Source organism: Lissotriton vulgaris, chromosome 8 (assembly GCF_964263255.1).
Source record: "Lissotriton vulgaris chromosome 8, aLisVul1.2, whole genome shotgun sequence".
In the NCBI taxonomy this organism is placed as follows: domain Eukaryota; kingdom Metazoa; phylum Chordata; class Amphibia; order Caudata; family Salamandridae; genus Lissotriton; species Lissotriton vulgaris.
Genome location: NC_141696.1, coordinates 1,236,604,474 through 1,236,624,516, shown reverse-complemented (window position 1 = coordinate 1,236,624,516; position 20,043 = coordinate 1,236,604,474). Strand labels below are relative to the sequence as shown.

Sequence of the window (20,043 nt, the reverse complement as noted above, 5' to 3'; positions counted from 1 at the left end):
GACTAAATTTGTTTCCGCCTTCAGCGGGATTGATAAAGCGCAGGCATCTTTGCGCCGGGCCATGCGTCCGGTTTTCAGCAAGGCCGGACGACGGGGACGGTCGTTCGGCCGTGGGTCGCAGCAGCAGTCCCACAGAGGTTCTTCACAACAGCGCGGTGGTCAGTACGACTCCGGTTACTCCACCCGCGCAAACTTCTATCCTTCCTGGAAAGGAAAAGGCCAGTACGGCAAAGGAAGATCTGGTGGTCACCAAGGCCAATATCAGGATTCCGGAGCTACAGGTGAGCCTAATTCAAGCATGCGATGTGATGCTGGGGGGCAGGATACAGTTTTTTCTGAACAATTGGCGCTTAATCTCCAGCGATGCTTGGGTGCTGGACACTGTCAAGGGTTCAAGATCGAGTTCTATCACCCAATACATCAAACCCGTCTGCCGACCCCTATGCTTTTTTCCAGTCACTCTCAGGCTTGTCTGTCGGAGGAAATAAAGGTGCTCCTCAGCAAGGGGGCGATTGTTCCAACAGTGCGCCATCCTCAGGGCTTTGTCAGCTCAGTCTTTCTGGTCGAGAAAAAAGGAGGCGGATCTCGCCTGGTTCTCAACCTGAAAGACTTCCACAGCGGGGTTGTGTACAGGCACTTCAAGATGGAGGGCATCCATCTTCTGCGGGATCTCCTTCGGGAAGGGGATTGGATGGTCCGTCTGGACCTGAAATATGCTTATTTGTCCATCCCGATATACAGTCCCCATCGCAGGTTTCTCCAGTTTCAATGGCTGGATCAATGGTACGAATATCAAGTTCTCCCGTTCGGCCTTCCGTCAGCACCGTGGTGCTTCACGAAATTGCTGAGGCCAGTTGTAGAGCATCTTCGTTCCAGGGGGGTCAGACTGATTATTTACCTGGACGACATTCTTTTTATGGCAGATTGTCCTCTCAAGCTTCTGCAGCATCTGGAGTGGTCCATCACCCTCTTACAGTCTCTGGGTTTTCTAGTCAAGGTTCCCGCTCAGTCTATCGATTTTCTGGGTTTTCGGATAGATTCGTTGACTTGCCAACTACTCTTACCAAACCAGAAACTCCGTTACATCAGGAGAGAGTTGACGTCTGTTATTTCCAGACAGACTGTGTCGTTGAGGTCGTTGGCGCGTGTAGTGGGCCTTCTAGCGTCCTCCATTCAGGAGATCTTCCCGGGTCCCTTACATTACCGGGCGATGCAACGCTTGAAAATTCAGCATCTCCGGAAAGGTCTCCGATATTCAGATCAAATTCCTCTTTCGGAGGAAGTGCGGATGGAGATGCAATGGTGGCTAGACCACATGGAGGCCTGGAACGGTCGAGCCCTGTTCGGGTCATCTCCAGAACTGGTGATCGAATCGGATGCCAGTCAATGGGGTTGGGGAGCCCGTTGCGGGTCCATCTCGACGGGGGGTCGTTGGTCACCCCAGGAATTATCTCTCCATATCAATTGCCTGGAACTCCTGGCGGGTTCCTTTGCGATTCGGTGTTTTTCCCCCCTGCAGGCGAATTGTTGCATTCTTCTCCGAATGGACAACGTGTCTGCAGTCCGCTATGTGAACAAACTGGGCGGGACACGGTCCAGGATTTTAGCGGAGATTGCCAAGGATTTTTGGCATTTTTGCCTCCACCGGAAGATCACAGTTATTGCAGAGTATCTTCCGGGCCGCAACAATCAGGTTGCGGACTGGCACTCTCGTCATCTTCGGGACTTCAGCGACTGGAGACTTCACCCTCGAGTCTTCCGCACCATTCTTCATCATTGGGGCCAGTGTCACCTGGACCTTTTTGCATCTCGCCTCAATACGCAGCTTCCCCAGTTTTACAGCTGGAGACCGGACCCATCAGCTCTGGCCACGGATGCTTTTCTCCAACAGTGGCCCTCGACTCTTTGCTATGCATTTCCCCCGTTTATGATGCTTCCCAGAGTCCTTGCTTACACCAAACGCTTTCGAGCGGAGCTGATTCTGATTGCTCCCTTGTGGAAAGCTCAGGCGTGGTTCCCGGTTCTCCTGGAAATGTGCTGCGCGCCTCCTCTCCTTCTTCCCCAGAAGCGGAATCTGTTGCAGGATCCTCTCGGATATCCGCATCCCCTCATTCTCGCCGGCACTCTCCAGTTATTAGCCTGGCGAATTTCAGGGATCGTTGGTCGATCCCAGGCATTTCTAGCGAAGCTGCCAACTTCATCAGTAACGCCTGGTCTCCCAATACCCACAAGCGGTATCGAGGAGCATGGAAACGCTGGAGTGATTGGTGTGTTCAACGGGAAGTTGATCCCGTTTCGGCGGATATCAGTCTAGTCATAAATTTCTTGACTTCCTTGGCCACGTCCGGTCTTGCATATCGGACTGTTAATGGTTTTCGATCGGCCATTTCGGCGGGTCATGTCCATGTTGATGGTAAGCCTGTTGGGGAACATCATTTGCTTTCCAAACTGTTGAAAGGAATTCGCCTTGCGAAACCTCCCACACCGAAGTACGTGTCTTTGTGGGATGTTTCGATTGTCCTGCGATACTTGGAGGCCTGGCCTTCTAATCTTCTATTGTCCCGGAAACAGTTGTCTGCAAAACTAACAATGTTATTGTGTTTAGTTTCTTGCAAACGTGTTTCGGATATTTGGGCTTTAGACCTGGCGGGCCGCTCCTTCACTCCCGAAGATGTTACTTTCACTCTCTCTAGAAGGACTAAAACCAACACCTCATCCATAACGTATCCTTCCTTCCCGGATCACCCCAATCTGTGTGTTGTACAATGTTTGAAGGATTACGAGGTGAGTACCGCTTCTTTGCGCGCAGATATGCAAGGTCAACTGTTGATCGCTTTGCAGAAGCCTTTTCGTCCTGTTGCGCCAGCTACTTTAGCTCGTTGGGTGCGCTGGCTCATGTCCGAGGCAGGCATTGATGTTTCTGTGTTTGGGGCGCATTCTGCTAGGGGGGCAATGGCCTCCAAAGCCTTCTCCATGGGTGTTACTTTGTTTGACATCATGAAGGCTGCAGACTGGTCTTCGGACTCTGTTTTCAAGCAATTCTATTATAAACCAATTGTTAGTGTTGCCTCTGTAGTGGTGGACGAGCTTTAAACAAGCATAATCGGAGCCTCCTGTCCTGACATAGAATTCAAAATTTGCAAACATTCGTGACAAGAATTTTCAATTCTATTAAGGACAAGGAGGCGAGGATTATCCCACCCGGATTGTACTTATTTAGTATTCTCATGTACTGTATAAAATTGCATACTGTTACAGTTGTGAAATTTTCTGATTTTTTCCCTCCCCTGTATATCTTATTTTCTCGATTTTGGGATATTACGGCTCTGTCTCTGTTTCAGGTTCTGACCAGAAGTGATATGGTGGATATACCTCGTGAGTCTCCTCTGTCTCCTTGCGCACGGATCCCGGATACTTCCATCTTCGTCTACAAGATCCTGTGGATTTCGGCGGCTTGCTTGGAGCTGATGCTGTTGCTTTACCTTGGATTGTTTTTTGATGTCGAACTGATTGCCCAAAGAAAGAGGAAGAAAGACTGATTTATGGACCTTATATAGTGTTTCCTCTAGGGTCATTCCCAAGTGTTCATGGGATTTGTAGTTCTGTTTTTTGATTGGCTGCTGAGCATTTCATTAAAGAAATGAGAAAGCATAATCCTCGCCTCCTTGTCCTTAATAGAATTGAAAATTCTTGTCACAAATGTTTGCAAATTTTGAAGTGTTTCCGATGACGTCTGTCAGAGGAGATGGGAACTTCTGGGAAAACACTGGAACGAAGAAGAAAGGGCTCCAAATAAGATATTTACCGGTAATTATAAGTGTTTCAGTTCATAACGTTAAAAGCACGGGATTTGTCAATTTTGGTTCAGGAATAGAAGTTATTATCTTGTTTTTAGTCTATACAATTAAAAAATAAAAGTATACTAAATCGTTCATACACCATTATGGACACATTTTCACTCGTGCTGCACACTGTCCGTATGTACATACTACTTTCTTTTGCAGATTTTTTTATAGCTCGAACTCGACCCGAGGGCATTGGAGCGCTAATTTACATGAGCACCAGTTGCTTTAAACACTAGTTATTTTTCCCTGCTTTCATCCAAAATTGTTGACATTTCTCAGGTTTTGTTTACTGCCTCCGAACGTAGCCACTAGTCATCACTTTATTGCAAGCCAATGTACAAATACAACTCAGTCGTGCCCTTTATGCGGCCTTTTTTGGCCGCTTCACCTGTGTATTTCGAGAGGAGGTCGGGGCTATTTAACTAAACATAATTCAGAGGTTCAAAGATGCAGGAAATTCTGAATATAAAACCATGGACAAATTCTGTAGACTTGCACTACTTAGCCCTCACCAATAGGACAACAAGTTTTCTTTTGATATTTGAATGCAAATTTAGAGCTAGGACATATAATCAATATCTCAGAATAGTAGAATACGCGATAGCACGTCTCCAAGTTCACACAAAACCGCCAAGCCGCCTGAGCGCTACATTAACATTCCGAACAGCCAACCAAGAGGGATCGTTCAGTGGCCAATTGGAAGCTGCTTGAAGTGACCAACCAGGAAATAGCTTGCATCTGTAACGCAGGAACTTGCTTTTAGCATTGGCACTGACAGTTAGGCACCGCATACTATCCCCATCCTCCGTTCTGAAGGAGTGCCTGCTGTGCACAGCCTTTTCAAAGAACACCGCTCCCTTGCATTTTGACACAGAGCCCTGTTCATACACAGATATTAGTAGAGGGAGTGTCCTGCGCTGCTGTTAACCTTCAGCTGCCTGAAGCTGCTGAATGAGAGGATACTCTACTTAACGCTAACACTGACTTGTGCAAACCAGCGCTGTGCCAACATGCTGGGAGGCATCTTATTTGCCTTATGCATCTGCACGTTTACCTTGCGTAAGTAAGCAATCCCCTAAATAATCGGTGCTTTGTTTTGCCTTATGCATGCGACTCAATAGTGTAATTCCTTTTGGTTAGATGCTTTAGTGAATGTGCTTGCAAAACTTACTGATCTTTTGTTAAATACTGGATCAAAAGTGTTAATAGCTCAAATTGTTTCGTATTTAAAAGGCAAGAGGCGATGCATGTATAATTTTAAGAACCCTTTGAGGAGGACGCAGATAGAAATTTTATTTCACAGTACTGTTCGACAGCGGCGTCATTGCTCTATTGATTTGTTACCTATATGCAGGGCCACTGGAATTATGTGGCAGAGGAGGGCCAAATTATGCGGCAGGGTTGAGTAAATTATGTGGCGAGAAAAAGCAGATTGCATGGCGGTACTTTTTGTGATAGTATTACTTTATTATTTTGTCATGTATACACTGGTTAACACTGTCTGGTCACTGGTTGCACTGCATCAGTACCAGTTTAACTGCAAAATACAGCAATGAGCAATATAAATGTAACAAGTTAACCTCTGCAAAGGGCCGTGTACTGTGCGCAAACACATATTGCTGCATTGTCAGTAAATTTTGAACCGTTTGAGCTAGAAACAACATTGTTTTTGTTAAAATCTGCAGATTATACAGCAGATGCTGGATTATATGGCAAATGAGGCAACTTTATAACTGTGAAAAACGCACTGCCGCGCAATAGCATACTTTCAGTGACCCTGCCTGTATCATGTGTATATATAAATTAGTAATTTGAAGAAATGTTAGCCAACTATATGCATTTACCCTGAGACAAACATCATGTATTGTCCTGGTAAGACAGCCAAGGAGTGGGTTTTAGGTGCAAATATTACTTCGATCTGATAAGAAGGTAAAACAAAAACTGATGGGCTGTTGATGCAGTGGACGTTGTATAGTTTCCGATTGCCAGTTGTTAGAAATGGCGATTTCCGGTTGGCTAAGGCTTGCGCCAAAGCCAGGCAGAAACCACCATTCTACGTCAGGGCAAGGAAGTCACCCGCCAAGATAACCCCTGCTCACCCCCTTGGTAGCTTGGCATGAGCAGTCAGGCTTATCTCAGAGACGATGTGTAAAGTGTTTGCGCGTGCAACCAGCAACAACACCCAAGGCCCACCACAAAGGAACCTCCACACAAGGTTATATATAAAAATAGCCCTTGTATTATACCAAACACATTAGATAATAAACACACACTTTACAATGTGCCATAGGCACAGGCAGAATTTACAGGGGATTATGTACACGGGACAGGGCCACACGGACCACTGTCAGAAATAAGCACTTTTAGAACTAGCACTTGGTAGAATTAGCACTTGGTAGGAATAATGCTTAGCACATAGAACATATGATAACTGTAGCACCAAAAAACAAATGTAGCACACAACCAGTAACCACTGGTAAAGGGTAAGTACCACATACGCAATCCTAAACACCTTAGGCAAATATTACGCAGGGAACCATGAACTCACCAGCATCACATATACTAGGAAAAACAACCTCCTAAGCATGAAAACACATTCAGAGTTCTAGGGAAGCAGCTTTACACTTGATGCATGAAGACACATTCAGCGGTATAGGCCAGAAGCTTCACACATGATGCATAAAAACACATTCAGAGGTATAGGCCAGAAGCTTCACACATGATGCATAAAAAAAATTCAGAGGTATAGGCCAGAAGCTTCACACATGATGCATAAGAACACATTCAGAGGTATAGGCCAGAAGCTTCACACATGATGCATAAGAACACATTCAGAGGTATAGGCAAGAAGCTTTACACAGGAAAAGGTCCCCAGGCCAACTTGGCCTCTCAGGGGCTGAAACTCCCTGGGTCCAAAATGTCAGGACATGCTGCGCAGGCAGCCGAAGGAGATGCGCAAAAGATCAGGCCTAAACGAAGCAGCTGCCCACTAAATGCTGGGCAGCTGTAGGACCTGAGCCTGGCACCAGCGTGCCTCCTGGCTCTTCTTTGGGGGCTCTCAATAAACAATGCGGCCCAAGGACACGTGGGAGCCCAGTGAGCTCAAGATGCAAAAATGCCCCCTCACCAGGTGGAGCCCCGTGGCTCTAGGAACAAATGTCACCACGCTGGGGGGAGCGGCCCGCTGCCAACCGGGGCCGCACTACCCTCCAACAATGCCCCCAGGAATGTAGTAGCCTCTCGTGGGCTTTAAACACAATATGCCCCTGGAATGTAGGGGCCTCTCGTGGGCCTTAAATACGAGTGCTCCCCACGTGTGAGCGGGCAACGACAATATGTCCCGATGTGCCCCTTCGTAACTAGGGAGCTTTGTGGGAGCGGCCCACTGCCAGCCGGGGCCGCTCGGTGACTGATGCGAGGAGCCCCGCACCTCCAAGGAACCAACAACCCGGGACCTCACTCACCGGGACGTCTGCGGGAGAACTCTACTCTTTCTGCCGGGACTCCCTGGCGGACGATTGGGTATGGCCGGTACCGGTGTGGGGCTTCCCTCACTACCGGGGCCCCGCGCTGCCCTAGGCGGCTTCCCTGTTTGCTGCGGAGGACTCTGCAGCGATGTCCGGCCAACTTCGGGGATGGAACCTGCGGGGTTCCCAACGTCTCTCCAGGCTGCCGGGCTGGGCACGGGACTTCCTGTTTCACCGCAGGCCCCGCCCCCGTCCCGGACAAGAATGCCTGACTTCCTGGGGGGGGGTCCGCGGTGGTGAGTTTCTGTTATCCCTAGCTGGGGCGTTAATGCAGCTTGCACAAATACGGGGTGGGCACCCGTCAGGGGTAAATAACAAAGCGGCAAGGTCCCTGGCGGGGTGGGCACCCGTCAGGGGTAAATAACAAAGTGGCAAAATCGCAGGGTGCTCCAAACTCGACAATTGTCGCGGGGTAGGCACCCGCGCTATTTAAATGACCCGCAGCACGGCAGCCATAATTCAGGGTAGGCACCTGCTGGACGTCAACACAAGGGGGTGGAATCCCAAGGCAGCCTCTCTGCGCTGCAGGCCCCCAGCAGTCCTTGCCAAGCACAGCGCTCCGCAGGAGGAGAAATCAAGCGCTGCCCAGGCGCTTTAGGGAACAAGGTCCCTGGTCCAAAAGAAGTCCAGCACAAGTCCTTGCAGGAGGTGGGGGGGGCAAAGGCTGGGCCTAGGGGCCAGCTCACAGGGCTCTCCAGGCAGAGAGGCGGTCCTCCTGGCGCCCAGCAGCAGCAGCAGCACCCCCTCAAATTAGGATCAGCAAGAGAACAACTTGCATGGGGACACAGACCCTTTTTATCCACACATTTCCTTTGTCTGTGTCTGCAGGGTGGGGGGAAAAACCAGACTCAGCTGGTTTTGGAGCACTCTTGTGCTCAGCCCCTCTTCTCATTCACTGGCCAGGCTAGGGACATCAGTCGCACCACAGGGGGCAGAGCCAGCATTGTTTGGGGAAAGCCCAGCCCTATTCAGGTCCCAGGTGCACTCCTCCCTCACATCAATCATGCAGATCTCTCCACTCACCACTGGCGCAGACCCATCCTGACTCCTGGAGCCAGGCTTACCAGCCAGCTCCAGCCAATCACAAGCCAGACAGCCAATTCACATAAATTACACAGACATGCCAACTTCTAGAAGTGGCACTTCCACACTAGACACACTAACGCCGCACACATCATCACGCAGCATTTAATCACACGAGTCCTCACATACCAAACTCGCACCTGCACTCCCCACGCATCAAGAACTACCAGGGTCACATACATTCCCCATGCATTCCTATGGGAGGGCAGGCTAACTTCACCACACGCACGCACTTTACCCTGGGACACAGTGGTAAAGTACGCAGAAGCCAAAAATCACTAACACCAAGTCACAATTAAAAGCAAAAAGTTCAGGGGTGAACCTGCCAGAAGGGCCAAATTCAACAGCAGTATATAGTCACTAAATGGATGGATGCAGAAGAACATGCTGTCAAATGAATGCCATAAAAAAATCACTACTGCTAATCTCTTTTTTGACCTAGTAAATCAACTGCTGCTGAGAAAAAAGTGTCTGTGATGTTGTTAGAAATGGGGTTTCTGGTTGGCAAAAGTATGCACCTAAGCCAGGCAGAACCCACCACTCTAGTCAGGGTTAGGGGGTTACCCTCCCACGATAACCCATGCTGACCCCCTTGGTAGCTTTGCAGAGCAGTCAGGCTTATCCCAGAGGCAATGTGTAAAGCGTTTGCGCAACACACTCCACACAGTAGTATATAAAAAGATCTCATATGTCGTATATAAACATAGATCAAAACAACATGAACCATAAATCACTTTGCCAACAAGGCAATTGTCATAACATCACACGTAGTGCTATAAGATAAGGCTTATATGTTGCACACTACATAGAGATACTATACACCATCACTGTACATATTATGCAGGTCCTGAAATAATATTTGTTATCCTGTCATTGCAAGGCAAAAACCGACACATATAACATCAGGGCTGTAAATGCAGCAGTTTAGTTATTCCAAGAAAAACACATGATTCACCATATGTGGGTATGTAGTCATCACAGTTCACACTAAATCGACTCAAATGTATTTATCACAATGATATAGCGCACATGCACTTCTATTATGGGTGATGCGGTAAATAAAACCCACACATAGGGCACAGGAGCACATGGGCACCTAATACAGGGAATACAGTAATTTCAAGGATTCTGTGTTTCTATGAAGGCGGGGCTTCCATCCAGGTCTTACGCCGTTCTCTAAACAAGATAAGTGCTGCTACCACGATGGAAACCAGGCGCCCCCACAAGGTATGTACCAAAACAAGGGGGGATGCGCACCTTCACAGCGATCCGCAGAGAGATCCTGCTTCCTCGCATGTATGGAAAGCAAATGGCAGTTACCCGCCTGCAGTGGCAGGGCGGGGCAGCTGTGTCATATCCCCAGAGATCTCCCTTCGACTCTACGAGGGCTGGGGACTGCTGGCACCATCACTGGTCTGAGGACGGGCCAGGCGTACAATCCTTTGAAGCCTGGCCTGCTCCTAGCAATAATGACAACTGGCTGGTGGAAGCGGCCTCAATATTGCAGGCGCTTCCTTCACGTGAGCCCCGGCACTTCTCTCAGGTCTCCTAGCGGGTATGTCGACGGTGCTGCGGCCATGCAACAGGCGGGGCTTCATAGGGAGCTCAGCACACCCACCAGCTGTTCTTTGTGCCAGTACTGCAGGCAGCCAGCACAGATTTTGCCTCGGTCGCAGACAGCAGGCTGGAACGCAGACACAAGCATTCGTAGGCACAGACCAAGTGCTTCAACCTGCGGCAAGTACACAGCTATCCCCAGGCATTGACTGGTAGATTTGGGGGAAACCAGCACCCTCCCTTCAAATATGGGAAGCATGAAGCTCTCCACATATGCTTCCCTGGTTGCCGGTTTCAAAATCTAAGCGCTAATTTTAAAAACAGGCAGATCACAGTGCTGGGAATTACAGCTACTGGCGACAAGAGCTTTTACTCCAGCAGAGTTTCTTATTGGTTCCAACAAGGATCTTTTTTTGAAGTCTTTCATTTGCCTGAGACTTCCACCAGGAGGCAAGCACACGCAAGCCCTTGTAGACCTTCCAAAGCAGGATACCACAGCAGGGCAAAAAGAGTCAGTCCTTTTTTTCTACCACAGATAGAAGCAGCAAATGCAGGACAACCCACCCCTTAACAACAGAAAGGCAGCACTCCTCACACAGTTCTTCAGCTCCTTTTTTTGACGGGGTCGTCTTGTTTCAAGAAGTAATCTAAAGTCCTGGTGTTTAGGATCCAACAATACCTATACTATATTTTCTCATTATTCACTTTGTGGCAAGGATCTATGAGCCCAGTCTAAACCAGTCCTGGCCTCCTTGGTCCAGCTTGACCGGAGGAGATAGTGACAGCAATGTGCAAAAGAGATGCAGACTATTCAGGTGCTAGCAAAACCCTGTCCTACCCCTCTGAATACAGATAAGGTCTATTCAGCCTAGCGATGAAGTCACCCTGGGAAGGAAGGACACACCTAAACCCCACTTTTGACTGTCTAGAATGAATGCACATCACCAGCTCCTGTCACTCCAAAACCAGACAGTAAATACATAAGCAGGCAGAGGCACACAGAATGGCAAAGCACGAAAATTCCCACGTTCTAAGAAGTGGCATTTTCAAGCACACAATTTAAAAACCACCTTTACTAAAAAGGTGTGTTAATAAATTCTGAGTTCAGAGAGCCTAAACTCAATTTATTTATCTTGTCCCAATGAAAAGTTATGCTTGTAAGATGTTACAAGGCAGCTTCCATGTTAACCTAAGGGGCAGACAGCCTTTCAATAGTGAAAAAAACGATATACACAGTATTTCACTATCAGGACTTGTAACTCACACCAGTACATGTCCTACCTTTCACATACACTGCCCCCTGCATATGGGGTACCTTGGGCATACCTGAAGGGTGCCTTACATGAAAGAAAAGGGAAGATTTGGGCTAGGCAAGTGGGTGCACTTGCCAGGTCAACATAGCAATTCAAAACTGCTTGCGCAAACACTGCAGTGGCACGTCTGAGATACATTTACAGGTCTACTCGTGGGTGGCACAACCAGTGCTGCACGTCCACTAGTAGCATTTGATTTATAGGCACAGGCACACAAAGTGCACTTTACTAGGGACTTGTCAGTAAATCAAATATGCCAATTATGGATAACCAATCATATTCACAATTTATACAGAGAGCATATGGACTTTAGCAATGATCAGCAGTGGTAAAGAGCTCAGAGTCCTATAGCCAATGAAAACAGGGTCAGAATAATAGAAGGCAAGAGGCAAAAAGTTTGGGGATAAATCTGCAAAAAGGGCCAGGTCTAACTGATGTAAACACAAATTTCCAGGAATAGGGAAATGAGTTATTTTTAACATGTTATTATTGGACATTTTCATATGTATCAGAGACACAACTCTAGTGCCCACCACGGTCCCAGCTACATTGACATTACCATACACATACAAGTTAGGGTGAAATCAAGGCTTTTACAGCTGAGAGGAAAAAAGAAAATTGAAACAGAACATGAAACTAAACTTTCAGACAAATTCTTCAACTAAACCAAGCGAGAATGTAAGTGATTCATGTACTAAGTGTCCTGCCTTAACATAGCCTATGTGGGGGAAATGCATCTCTATAAGGTTTTTCTTGTAGGGGCCTGTGCCAGGGCAAAGTTGGCATGGTTCAGCATTCGGGTGCATCCCCCCAAGATGCCCCAACCAAGGTGGTGTACTCTTCATTTGCAGCCTAAGTGTATACTTCTTTTGGCGCTCTCTATGTCTTCACCGTTAAGAAGCTTTCTACTACTTCCTTCCATTGATCTGTTAGTGGCTTCCTGCATATCACTATTTATTCCACTAGGCATATGGTGTCTCTCTCTGCCAGCACCCTGGTGTTCACATCAGACTTTCACCTTCTGTGTGGGGGGACCTCTGTGACCACCAATGTCTGGCTATGTCCCTATGAGCTACCCCTAGCTCTAGATTGAGGAATCTCTTGCCAGCCTTCTTGGTTGCTTGCCTACGGTGTAACCCCAGGAGCCAGAGTTCCACTCCATACAATGCCTGTCTATTTAGGCTTTGTTGCAGGGCAGAGATGACCCACTTCCATAATTGGAGGATCACCAGACATATCAGCCGTGTGGGCAAAGTCTGCATCCATCATGTGACATCTGGGGCACCTAATGCCAGTGGAATGCAGCATCGTGTTAAGGTGATGTGGTGTGAGATATGTGGTGTGTAGGCGGTTGAATTGAGTATATTTATAACAGGTATACCTAGAAATTATGTGTGTATATTCACTCCTTCCCTACGAGTTGCAGACCTATTTAGGGCTTGAAAAATCATGAAAATGTTACTAGACCTGCAGGTTTAGTAACTTAAAAAATATACTCAACCTAACTGTAATGTACTTGACTCGTTAACTGGTTTCAAATTTTGTGATCCTAGGCAAATATTTTGTTGTGTTGAGCCGCCTTTTCCTTTATTATCACTTAAGAGAGCAACTTCAAATATGCAAGTTTACTATTTCTGCTGTACAAAAAAACTCTTTTTATTTGCTAGACTAAATGTTTGCTCCATGTACAACCAGAATCGACCTATATATAGGGTTCCCATGATCCCTGGCTTGCCTCTTAGTTTACTAACAGCATTGTCATCTGGGCAGGAGCAGTAATAATTCCCAGTTCATCTTTAAAAACTCTCTTTTCAAAAATATAATATAATTATATCATAATGATGTGGTAGTGCACTGTCATTTACAGATAGCATATTTCCATTGAAATGGCCACAAAACTTTCCCACTAACATGTAGTTTTACTGATCATAGCGCATAAAAAATGTTTGGAAATTGGGTTTCAACTAAAATATTTAAAATGTGTACATCACCAAGTAAAGTATTCTAATTTCTTTTGATCCTATTAAAATATTTTTTTCACCACAGAATTACAAAAATGTGTTTTCATAACTAGTGAAATATATTCATGATGTTTGAACAGTTCACTTAGCCATTTCAGTGTTGTGTTAAAAAAGCCTGACGTGTCGGAAGTGATGCTCTAGCGAGAAATACCTCCATTGTGTCTATTTAAGGAGGGCCACGCGCCTCGTAAAGAATCCGGTGGTGCTGAGTGAATTCTGCATGTATGTCAAATTGGGTAAGGACCAATGCCCCCACTGGGACCCTTACGATTGACTGGTTGCATCCTGTCTCCCGAACTTATGACCCACACCAGGAACCTACCCACCCGTTTGCCCTTACGTGGGTCGAGGATAAATATTTGCGTTTCATGAGATGGTTCAGTTTTCCTACAAGGTAGGCATGGTTTTTCCATCCTTATCTCAGTCTGTTCTCCCAACCTGGATTTTCCTGCGACTCTACCTCCAGCCTTCAAATAACATCTTCTGCTTAACTGCAACCAATTCGCCATGGCAATGGCTCTGTATCACCACTTTAAAAGCGTCCTATTCAGCGTTAGTATGGAACGCTGTGCGGCAATTAGCTTTGAAGATAGTTCCTTTCTTTCCTGTCAGATGTTCTCTGACTGTAGCTTCATCTAGGTGTGCTGTTTGGAGCTTCCTGATAGGGATAGGTGAGACATGTCTGTCTCAGCGCACTCTAACTTCCAGTGAGTCATGATCTGATTATTTGTGTCCCAGATATTATATGTCATCCATCCACTAAGCTGACCCTGTGAAACACAACATTTTGTCTAGGCGTGCATGCAAATCATGCATTGGAGAAAACATTTAGTACTCCCTTCTCACCACATTTCGCAGCCTCCAAGGGTCACACAAGCCTCAGTTGTCCCTCCACTCTTGGAAATCGTTGGCGAGTCCGCAAGGGGTGAGACAGATCTATCCAAATGTATGTCTGTTATACATTTATAGTCTCCAAACCCCCGTCCCCCCTCTCCCCCCCCACCCCAACTCCCTTAATATCATTGAGGCAGTGGTCTCCAGCCTGAGGATGGGGACCAGCGTTGCCAGAAATTGTCTGGGACTCTCCACAGAACGTATAAGTTCCGGATCGGTATAACATGTTGGCCCCCCGTTTTTTACATGACCTGTTAACCTCTAGAGGTATTCCAGGCCTCAGCCTTATCATGACTCCCCGGGAAAATTATGAGTATGGTGTTACATACATTTGAGCACTCCATCTCTTTTGCAATGTATTAACATGATCGTCTACCAAGTAGGTCTAATGTAGGAACACTATATCTATACTCCGGCGCTTCATACACGCTGAAATCTTGTGGCGCTTGCTGAGTGACCACCATGCCCCTGTCTTTCCAGGTGAGGAGGTAGTACTTATTATCTTGTGATTGCAAGATGTGCCAATTGCATTACCTTCCCTCAACCCACTGACAGCTTCTTCAAGACATAGGATACTGCAAGTTGTCCACTCTCCCACCTTGATCCTCCTGAATACATTGTTTAAAAGAGTCACTCAGGCTTGGATATAAACTAAGGGCTCCAGGGCAGAATGGCAATAGTTATCTATCTGAACCAGTTTCCAGTGAACAACATTGAATAACAACCCTCTAGTACCACTCAAATGATTTCTAAGGGGTGTCAGCCATATGATTCGCATACGCGTCACCTCCATCTTTAAACCTCTCATATCAGCAAGCGGCCAGCGTTCTCTGGCAGCTGTCGTCCACAGGCCACTGTCTATAGTACACATTTTTTGGAGTGGCAGTCCAAACCACTTGTTATGAGGGTAGGCCTCTTGACGTGTTATCTCCTGTGCCCAGGCAATGCTACGAGTCACAGCTGTCCTAGGCGTAACGTAAGGTCCCTGGTGTAATGTTCCAGAGGAGTCCTCTGAGTCCGTGGACCCTGCACATGGGGCTCTCCAGAGTCATGCTTTTCTGTCTGTTGTAAAATGTGGATGCTATGTCGATAGCTGCTGCCCTTTCCAGAGCTGTGTGCAAAGTTGTGGGTCTGGTGCGCTGTTCCTCTCCTCCTCACTCTCCGTTGGTGTTTCGACAGCAGTGGCCTGCTCCACGTCTCATCACCAGTCCCACCTTGTGCTTCTTGTTCTAGTTCTAGGCATTCTTTGGGATGTCAAAGAACAAGGAGCGCTCCCCCCACCAGGACTTTGAGGTGGGCAGGGAAAAGGAGTGTTTAGCGTATACCATCTTCCCTCATTTTTTTTTAATCCCCTCAATGTTGGACCTCTTTTTCTGGACTGCCATTGTGTAATCGGGATAAATGGGGACTGTAGCATACTCCACCAACAGGCGACCTGCCGTGCGTGCTTTCTGAAGAATGAGACCCCTATCTTTGTAATTCAACAGTCACGATACCACTGGACGAGACTGTATACTAGGAGTGGTGGGGGTACACAGGCACTCTGTGTCCCCTTTCAAGTACAAAAAGTTGTGATAGACCGTGAGCGGCCTTGTCTATTGTCAACCATCGTTCCAAATATGCCACCTTATCTTCTCCTTCTATCCGTTTTGGCAGGCCGAAACGGATAGAAGGAGATATATTCATATATTGTTGCGAAGGAGATATATTCATATATTGTTGCGACGACTGTGGCCTTACACGTCACCAGCTCCGCAGTCCAACATCAACACTTGCTCCGTCAGGCTCTGTACTTGATCCTGCAGTAGAGTCACTGTTGGGGACACTTCTCCAAGGGCTTTGGTATTACGTTTAACTTTATCCATCAGCTTCCGATTGTCCCTGAGGTTGTATCGGCAACCAATTTACCAAACCTATCTGCAACCAGATCTGACAGTAATAGTCTCCGGTCCTGAGCACTGCTACAGGCCCCTGCGGGCCACTGGCTGAATGCGGAGGTGATGCACTGGACCTCAGATGCTGGCGGCCATCTTGGTCCGCGGCTAGCCACAACCTGGGAAAAAAACTTTTTATATCAAAGGAGGAATTGTTTGTTCCATACTCATTTCATTTTTTGCAGACAAAACCTCTTTCTCAGTTGATAAGCTGGTATTGATAACCTTTGGGCAAAATTGTCACCACTATGATGCCTGTATGCAGTAATCAGTTGCTGAAATGACACTAATGGAAATTTGCAAGGTGTGCTCCCCACCTGCAACTTTTTTAACTAACTTTTAATGTTCAATCATTCATTGAGTATTCTTTACTGTTCAATTAATTAAAACGTAATTACAATTATTACAATATTGTGCATTTTCATATGTAGAGTGAAAAAGAAAGGGAAAGAGGGAAAAAGAGGATAAAAATAAGATTTTAAGTTTGTAGCCATCGTTCAAGTTCTGGCTGGAATCTCTGGATTCGCTAAAATCTTTAAAATCGTATGTCCAGGCCAAATCTATAGTGCTGATGCATTAGGGTGGTAACTGCGTCTTTGGTGCCTTTGTGTCTTTAGGGCTTTGAATAAACACTTTCACGCTGTGAATTAATGCTCTTTTAGAGGAGCCCTTTAACAGTCCCAGCATTGATTAAGAATACAAACGATTAAAACGACGTGTGTGGAAGTTTTCCTCGATTCCGTGAATTAGTTTGTCTGACGTGCAGTGGCGTAACGAAACTTGAGGGGGCCCCCCTGCAAACTACATGGAGGGGGCCCCCTCCCATCCTCCGTGCCAGTCTAGAGCTCTCAGGCCAGCGACCTGCCATACTGCGGGGGATGCGGGGCTATTGTTACACCACTGTAACTAATCCAGCCGTTATAAGTAACACTGGATGGTGGAGTCAAAGGTTGGGCTTAGTCTGCCAGCAGGCTATCATAGGTGGTGGTTCATTCATTACAGGGTCTCTGCCATCAGTACGCCAGGGAAGTTTGCCCAATTCTAGGTGGGTTTTCTGATGCAGACTCCTGTCATGATATACAACATCGGGCCCACTCATCGTTCAGTTTTGACAAAAGTGCATCCACTACTCCTTTTCATTTCCGTTTTAAAACATTAGACAATGCGACAATGCAGTATTTCAAAAGCAGATGTAACTACAAAGAGCACATTTTGATAATACATTTTTATTAATAGACAATAGCAATCTTAAGAGGCATTGCATAGCTTCATACACACCGTGACCCCACTTCCATCACAGTCTCTCTCTCAGTGAGTCAGTCTCTCTCTCTCAGTCAGTCAGTCTCTCTCTGTCATTCAGTCTCTCAGTCAGTCAGTCTCTGTCAGTCAGCCAGTCTGCCAGTCTCTCTCTCTTTCTGTCAGTCTGTCAGTCAGTCAGTCAGTCTCTCTCTCTGTCAGTCAGTCAGTCAGTCAGTCTCTCTCTCTCTCTCTCTCTCTCTCTGTCAGTTTCTCAGCCAGTCAGTCTCTCAGTCAGTCAGTCTTCAGTCTCTGAGTCAGTCAGTCTCCACTCTCTTTCCATTCTCTCTCAACTCTGTCAACTCTATCTCTACTCTCTCTCTCTCCACTCTCTCTCCACTTTCTCTCTCTCTATTCTCTCTCCACTCTCTCACTCTCCCTCTCTCTCTCCACTCTCTCTCCACTGTCTCCCTCCACTCTCTCTCCACTCTATTCTCTCTCTCCACTGTCTCCCTCCACTCTATCTCTCCACTCTCTCTCCACTCTCTATTCACTCTCTCTCCCTCCACTCTCTCTCTCCACTGTCTCTCTCTACTCTCTCCACACTCTCTCTCCTCTCTCTCCCTCCACTCTCTTTCTACTCTCTCGCCACTCTCTCTCCACTGTCTCTTTCTCTCTACTCTCTCTCTACTCTCTCTCTTTACACTCTCTCCCTCTCCACTCTCTCCACTCTCTCTCCACTGTCTCCCTACACTCTCCCACTCCAATCTCTCTCCACTGTCTCTCTCCACCCTCTTTCTCTACTCTCTCTCTCTCCATTGTCTCTCAACTCTCTCTACACTCTATCTCTCTCCACTCTCTCTAAACTCTCTCTCTCACTCCACTCTCTCTCCCACTCTCTCTCACAAAGTAGTGTGTGTTGCCATGGGCGTACGCAGAAATATTTCCGAGGGGGGGGGGGGGCACATTTTTAACTTCTTTACCATTCCCCTTGCACCCTTCTTCCCTCTTCCTTGCACCCTTCTCCCCTTCCCCTTGCACCCTTCTCCCCCTCCGCCTTGAACCCTTTTCTACCTTGCACCATTCTCCCCTCTGCCTTGCACCATTCTCCCCTCTGCCATGCACCCTTCTCCCGTTCCCTTGCACTCTTCTCCCCTCTGCCTTGCACCCTTCTCCTCTCTACCTTGCACCCTTCTCCCATCTGCCTTGCACCCTTCTCCCATCTGCCTTGCACCCTTCTCCCCTCCCCCCCTTGCACTCTACTCTCCTCTGCCATGCGCCCTTCTCCCCTCTGCCTTGCACCCTGGTCCCCTCTGCCTTGCACCCTGCTCCCCTCTGCCTTGCATCCTGCTCCCCACTGCCTTGCATCCTGCTCCCCTCTGCCTTGCACCCTGCTCCCCTTCTCCCCTCCACCTTGCACCCGTCTCCCCTCCGCTTTGCACCCTTCTCCTCTCTGCCTTACACCCTTCTCCCCTCTGCCTTGCACCATTCTCCCCTCTGCCTTGCCCCATTCTCCACTCCCCCTTGCACCCTTCTCCTCTCCGCCTTGCACCCTTCTCCCCTCTGCCTTGCACCCTTCTCCCCTCTGCCTTGCACCCTTCTCCCCTCTGCCTTGCACCCTTCTCTCCTCCGCCTTGCACCCTTCTCCCCTCCACCTTGCACCCTTCTCCCCTCCGCCTTGTACCCATCTCCTCTCTGCCTTGCACCCTTCTCCTCTCTACCTTGCACCCTTCTCCCCTCCCCCTTGCACCCTTCTCACAAGACCTGGAACCCATCTCCTCTCTGCCTTGCACTCATCTCCTCTCTACCTTGCACCCTTCTCTTCCCCCCTTACAAACCCCCCTGCGGACGCTCACATGGTGAGTGCTAACAAGAGTGCCTACCTGAGGGCACCATTTTGCTGCCTCATCCCTTCTCATATGAGCTTTGCCCTTGAGAATGCTGACAGTCTGACTCTGAGGGCCCCCACTCCCAAAGGGGATACCGACTCAAGACATACTCCACCTTTCTCACAGTTTAAATTCAGAGAAACAATATACTGATCTTATAGAGGCACATTCACTAAAGAATACAAACTTTCCACACCACTCTCACCAGAAAATATCCAACCCAAAGATTTCCTATAGGAATCAAGCTATTGTTTAAAATACTTCACAGTGGAGAGCTACAGCTAAAGGTGCAGTGTTACATGACAACCAAAGTTGTGAAATAGAACTACAATATTTGACAACATTGAGAAGGTAGGATCTTGAAACCATTAATTCAAAACCTAGTCTTGCAAGTGTGTGGGACAGCTTGTTACCCGTCTGCCCATTCTTCCTTAGGAAATGGCAACCAGTTCATGAATACCATGCATATTTGCATCCATACTCTTGTCATGAGTGTGGTATGTGCTTTCAAAACCTGTCGGAAGAACACCATCTCCATTTCCCTCTCACAACTAGGTAGACCTGACCTCATGACTTGTTCTGCGTCCTAATTGCTCTGTGCTGCCTCCTGCTCGGGGCCCCCACCCACCCCATCCTCCTTCCGGCCTTGCTAGCTCTGACTGAAGAGAAACATTGCAACTTGTTACTTTGTTTCTCTTCAGTCAGAGGGAGGGGGCGAGGGGCTCGAGCAGGCTGCAGACAGCC

The 20,043-nt window shown here is 47.6% G+C and overlaps 1 protein-coding gene across 2 annotated transcripts in view; it reads left to right on the top strand.

Annotated features, from left to right (window-relative positions):
* Positions 1–4,579: 4,579 nt before the first annotated feature.
* B3GLCT (beta 3-glucosyltransferase) overlaps positions 4,580–20,043 on the top strand; it is a 1,059,223-nt gene continuing 1,043,759 nt past the window's right edge. The window contains exon 1 of one of the 2 annotated variants that reach the window (XM_086935136.1): positions 4,580–4,904. In XM_086935136.1, the coding sequence (XP_086791262.1) occupies positions 4,856–4,904 (49 nt within the window). In that variant the 5' untranslated portion in view covers positions 4,580–4,855. The remainder of the gene's footprint in view (positions 4,905–20,043) is intronic. The other variant, XM_086935137.1, reaches the window with a different exon arrangement.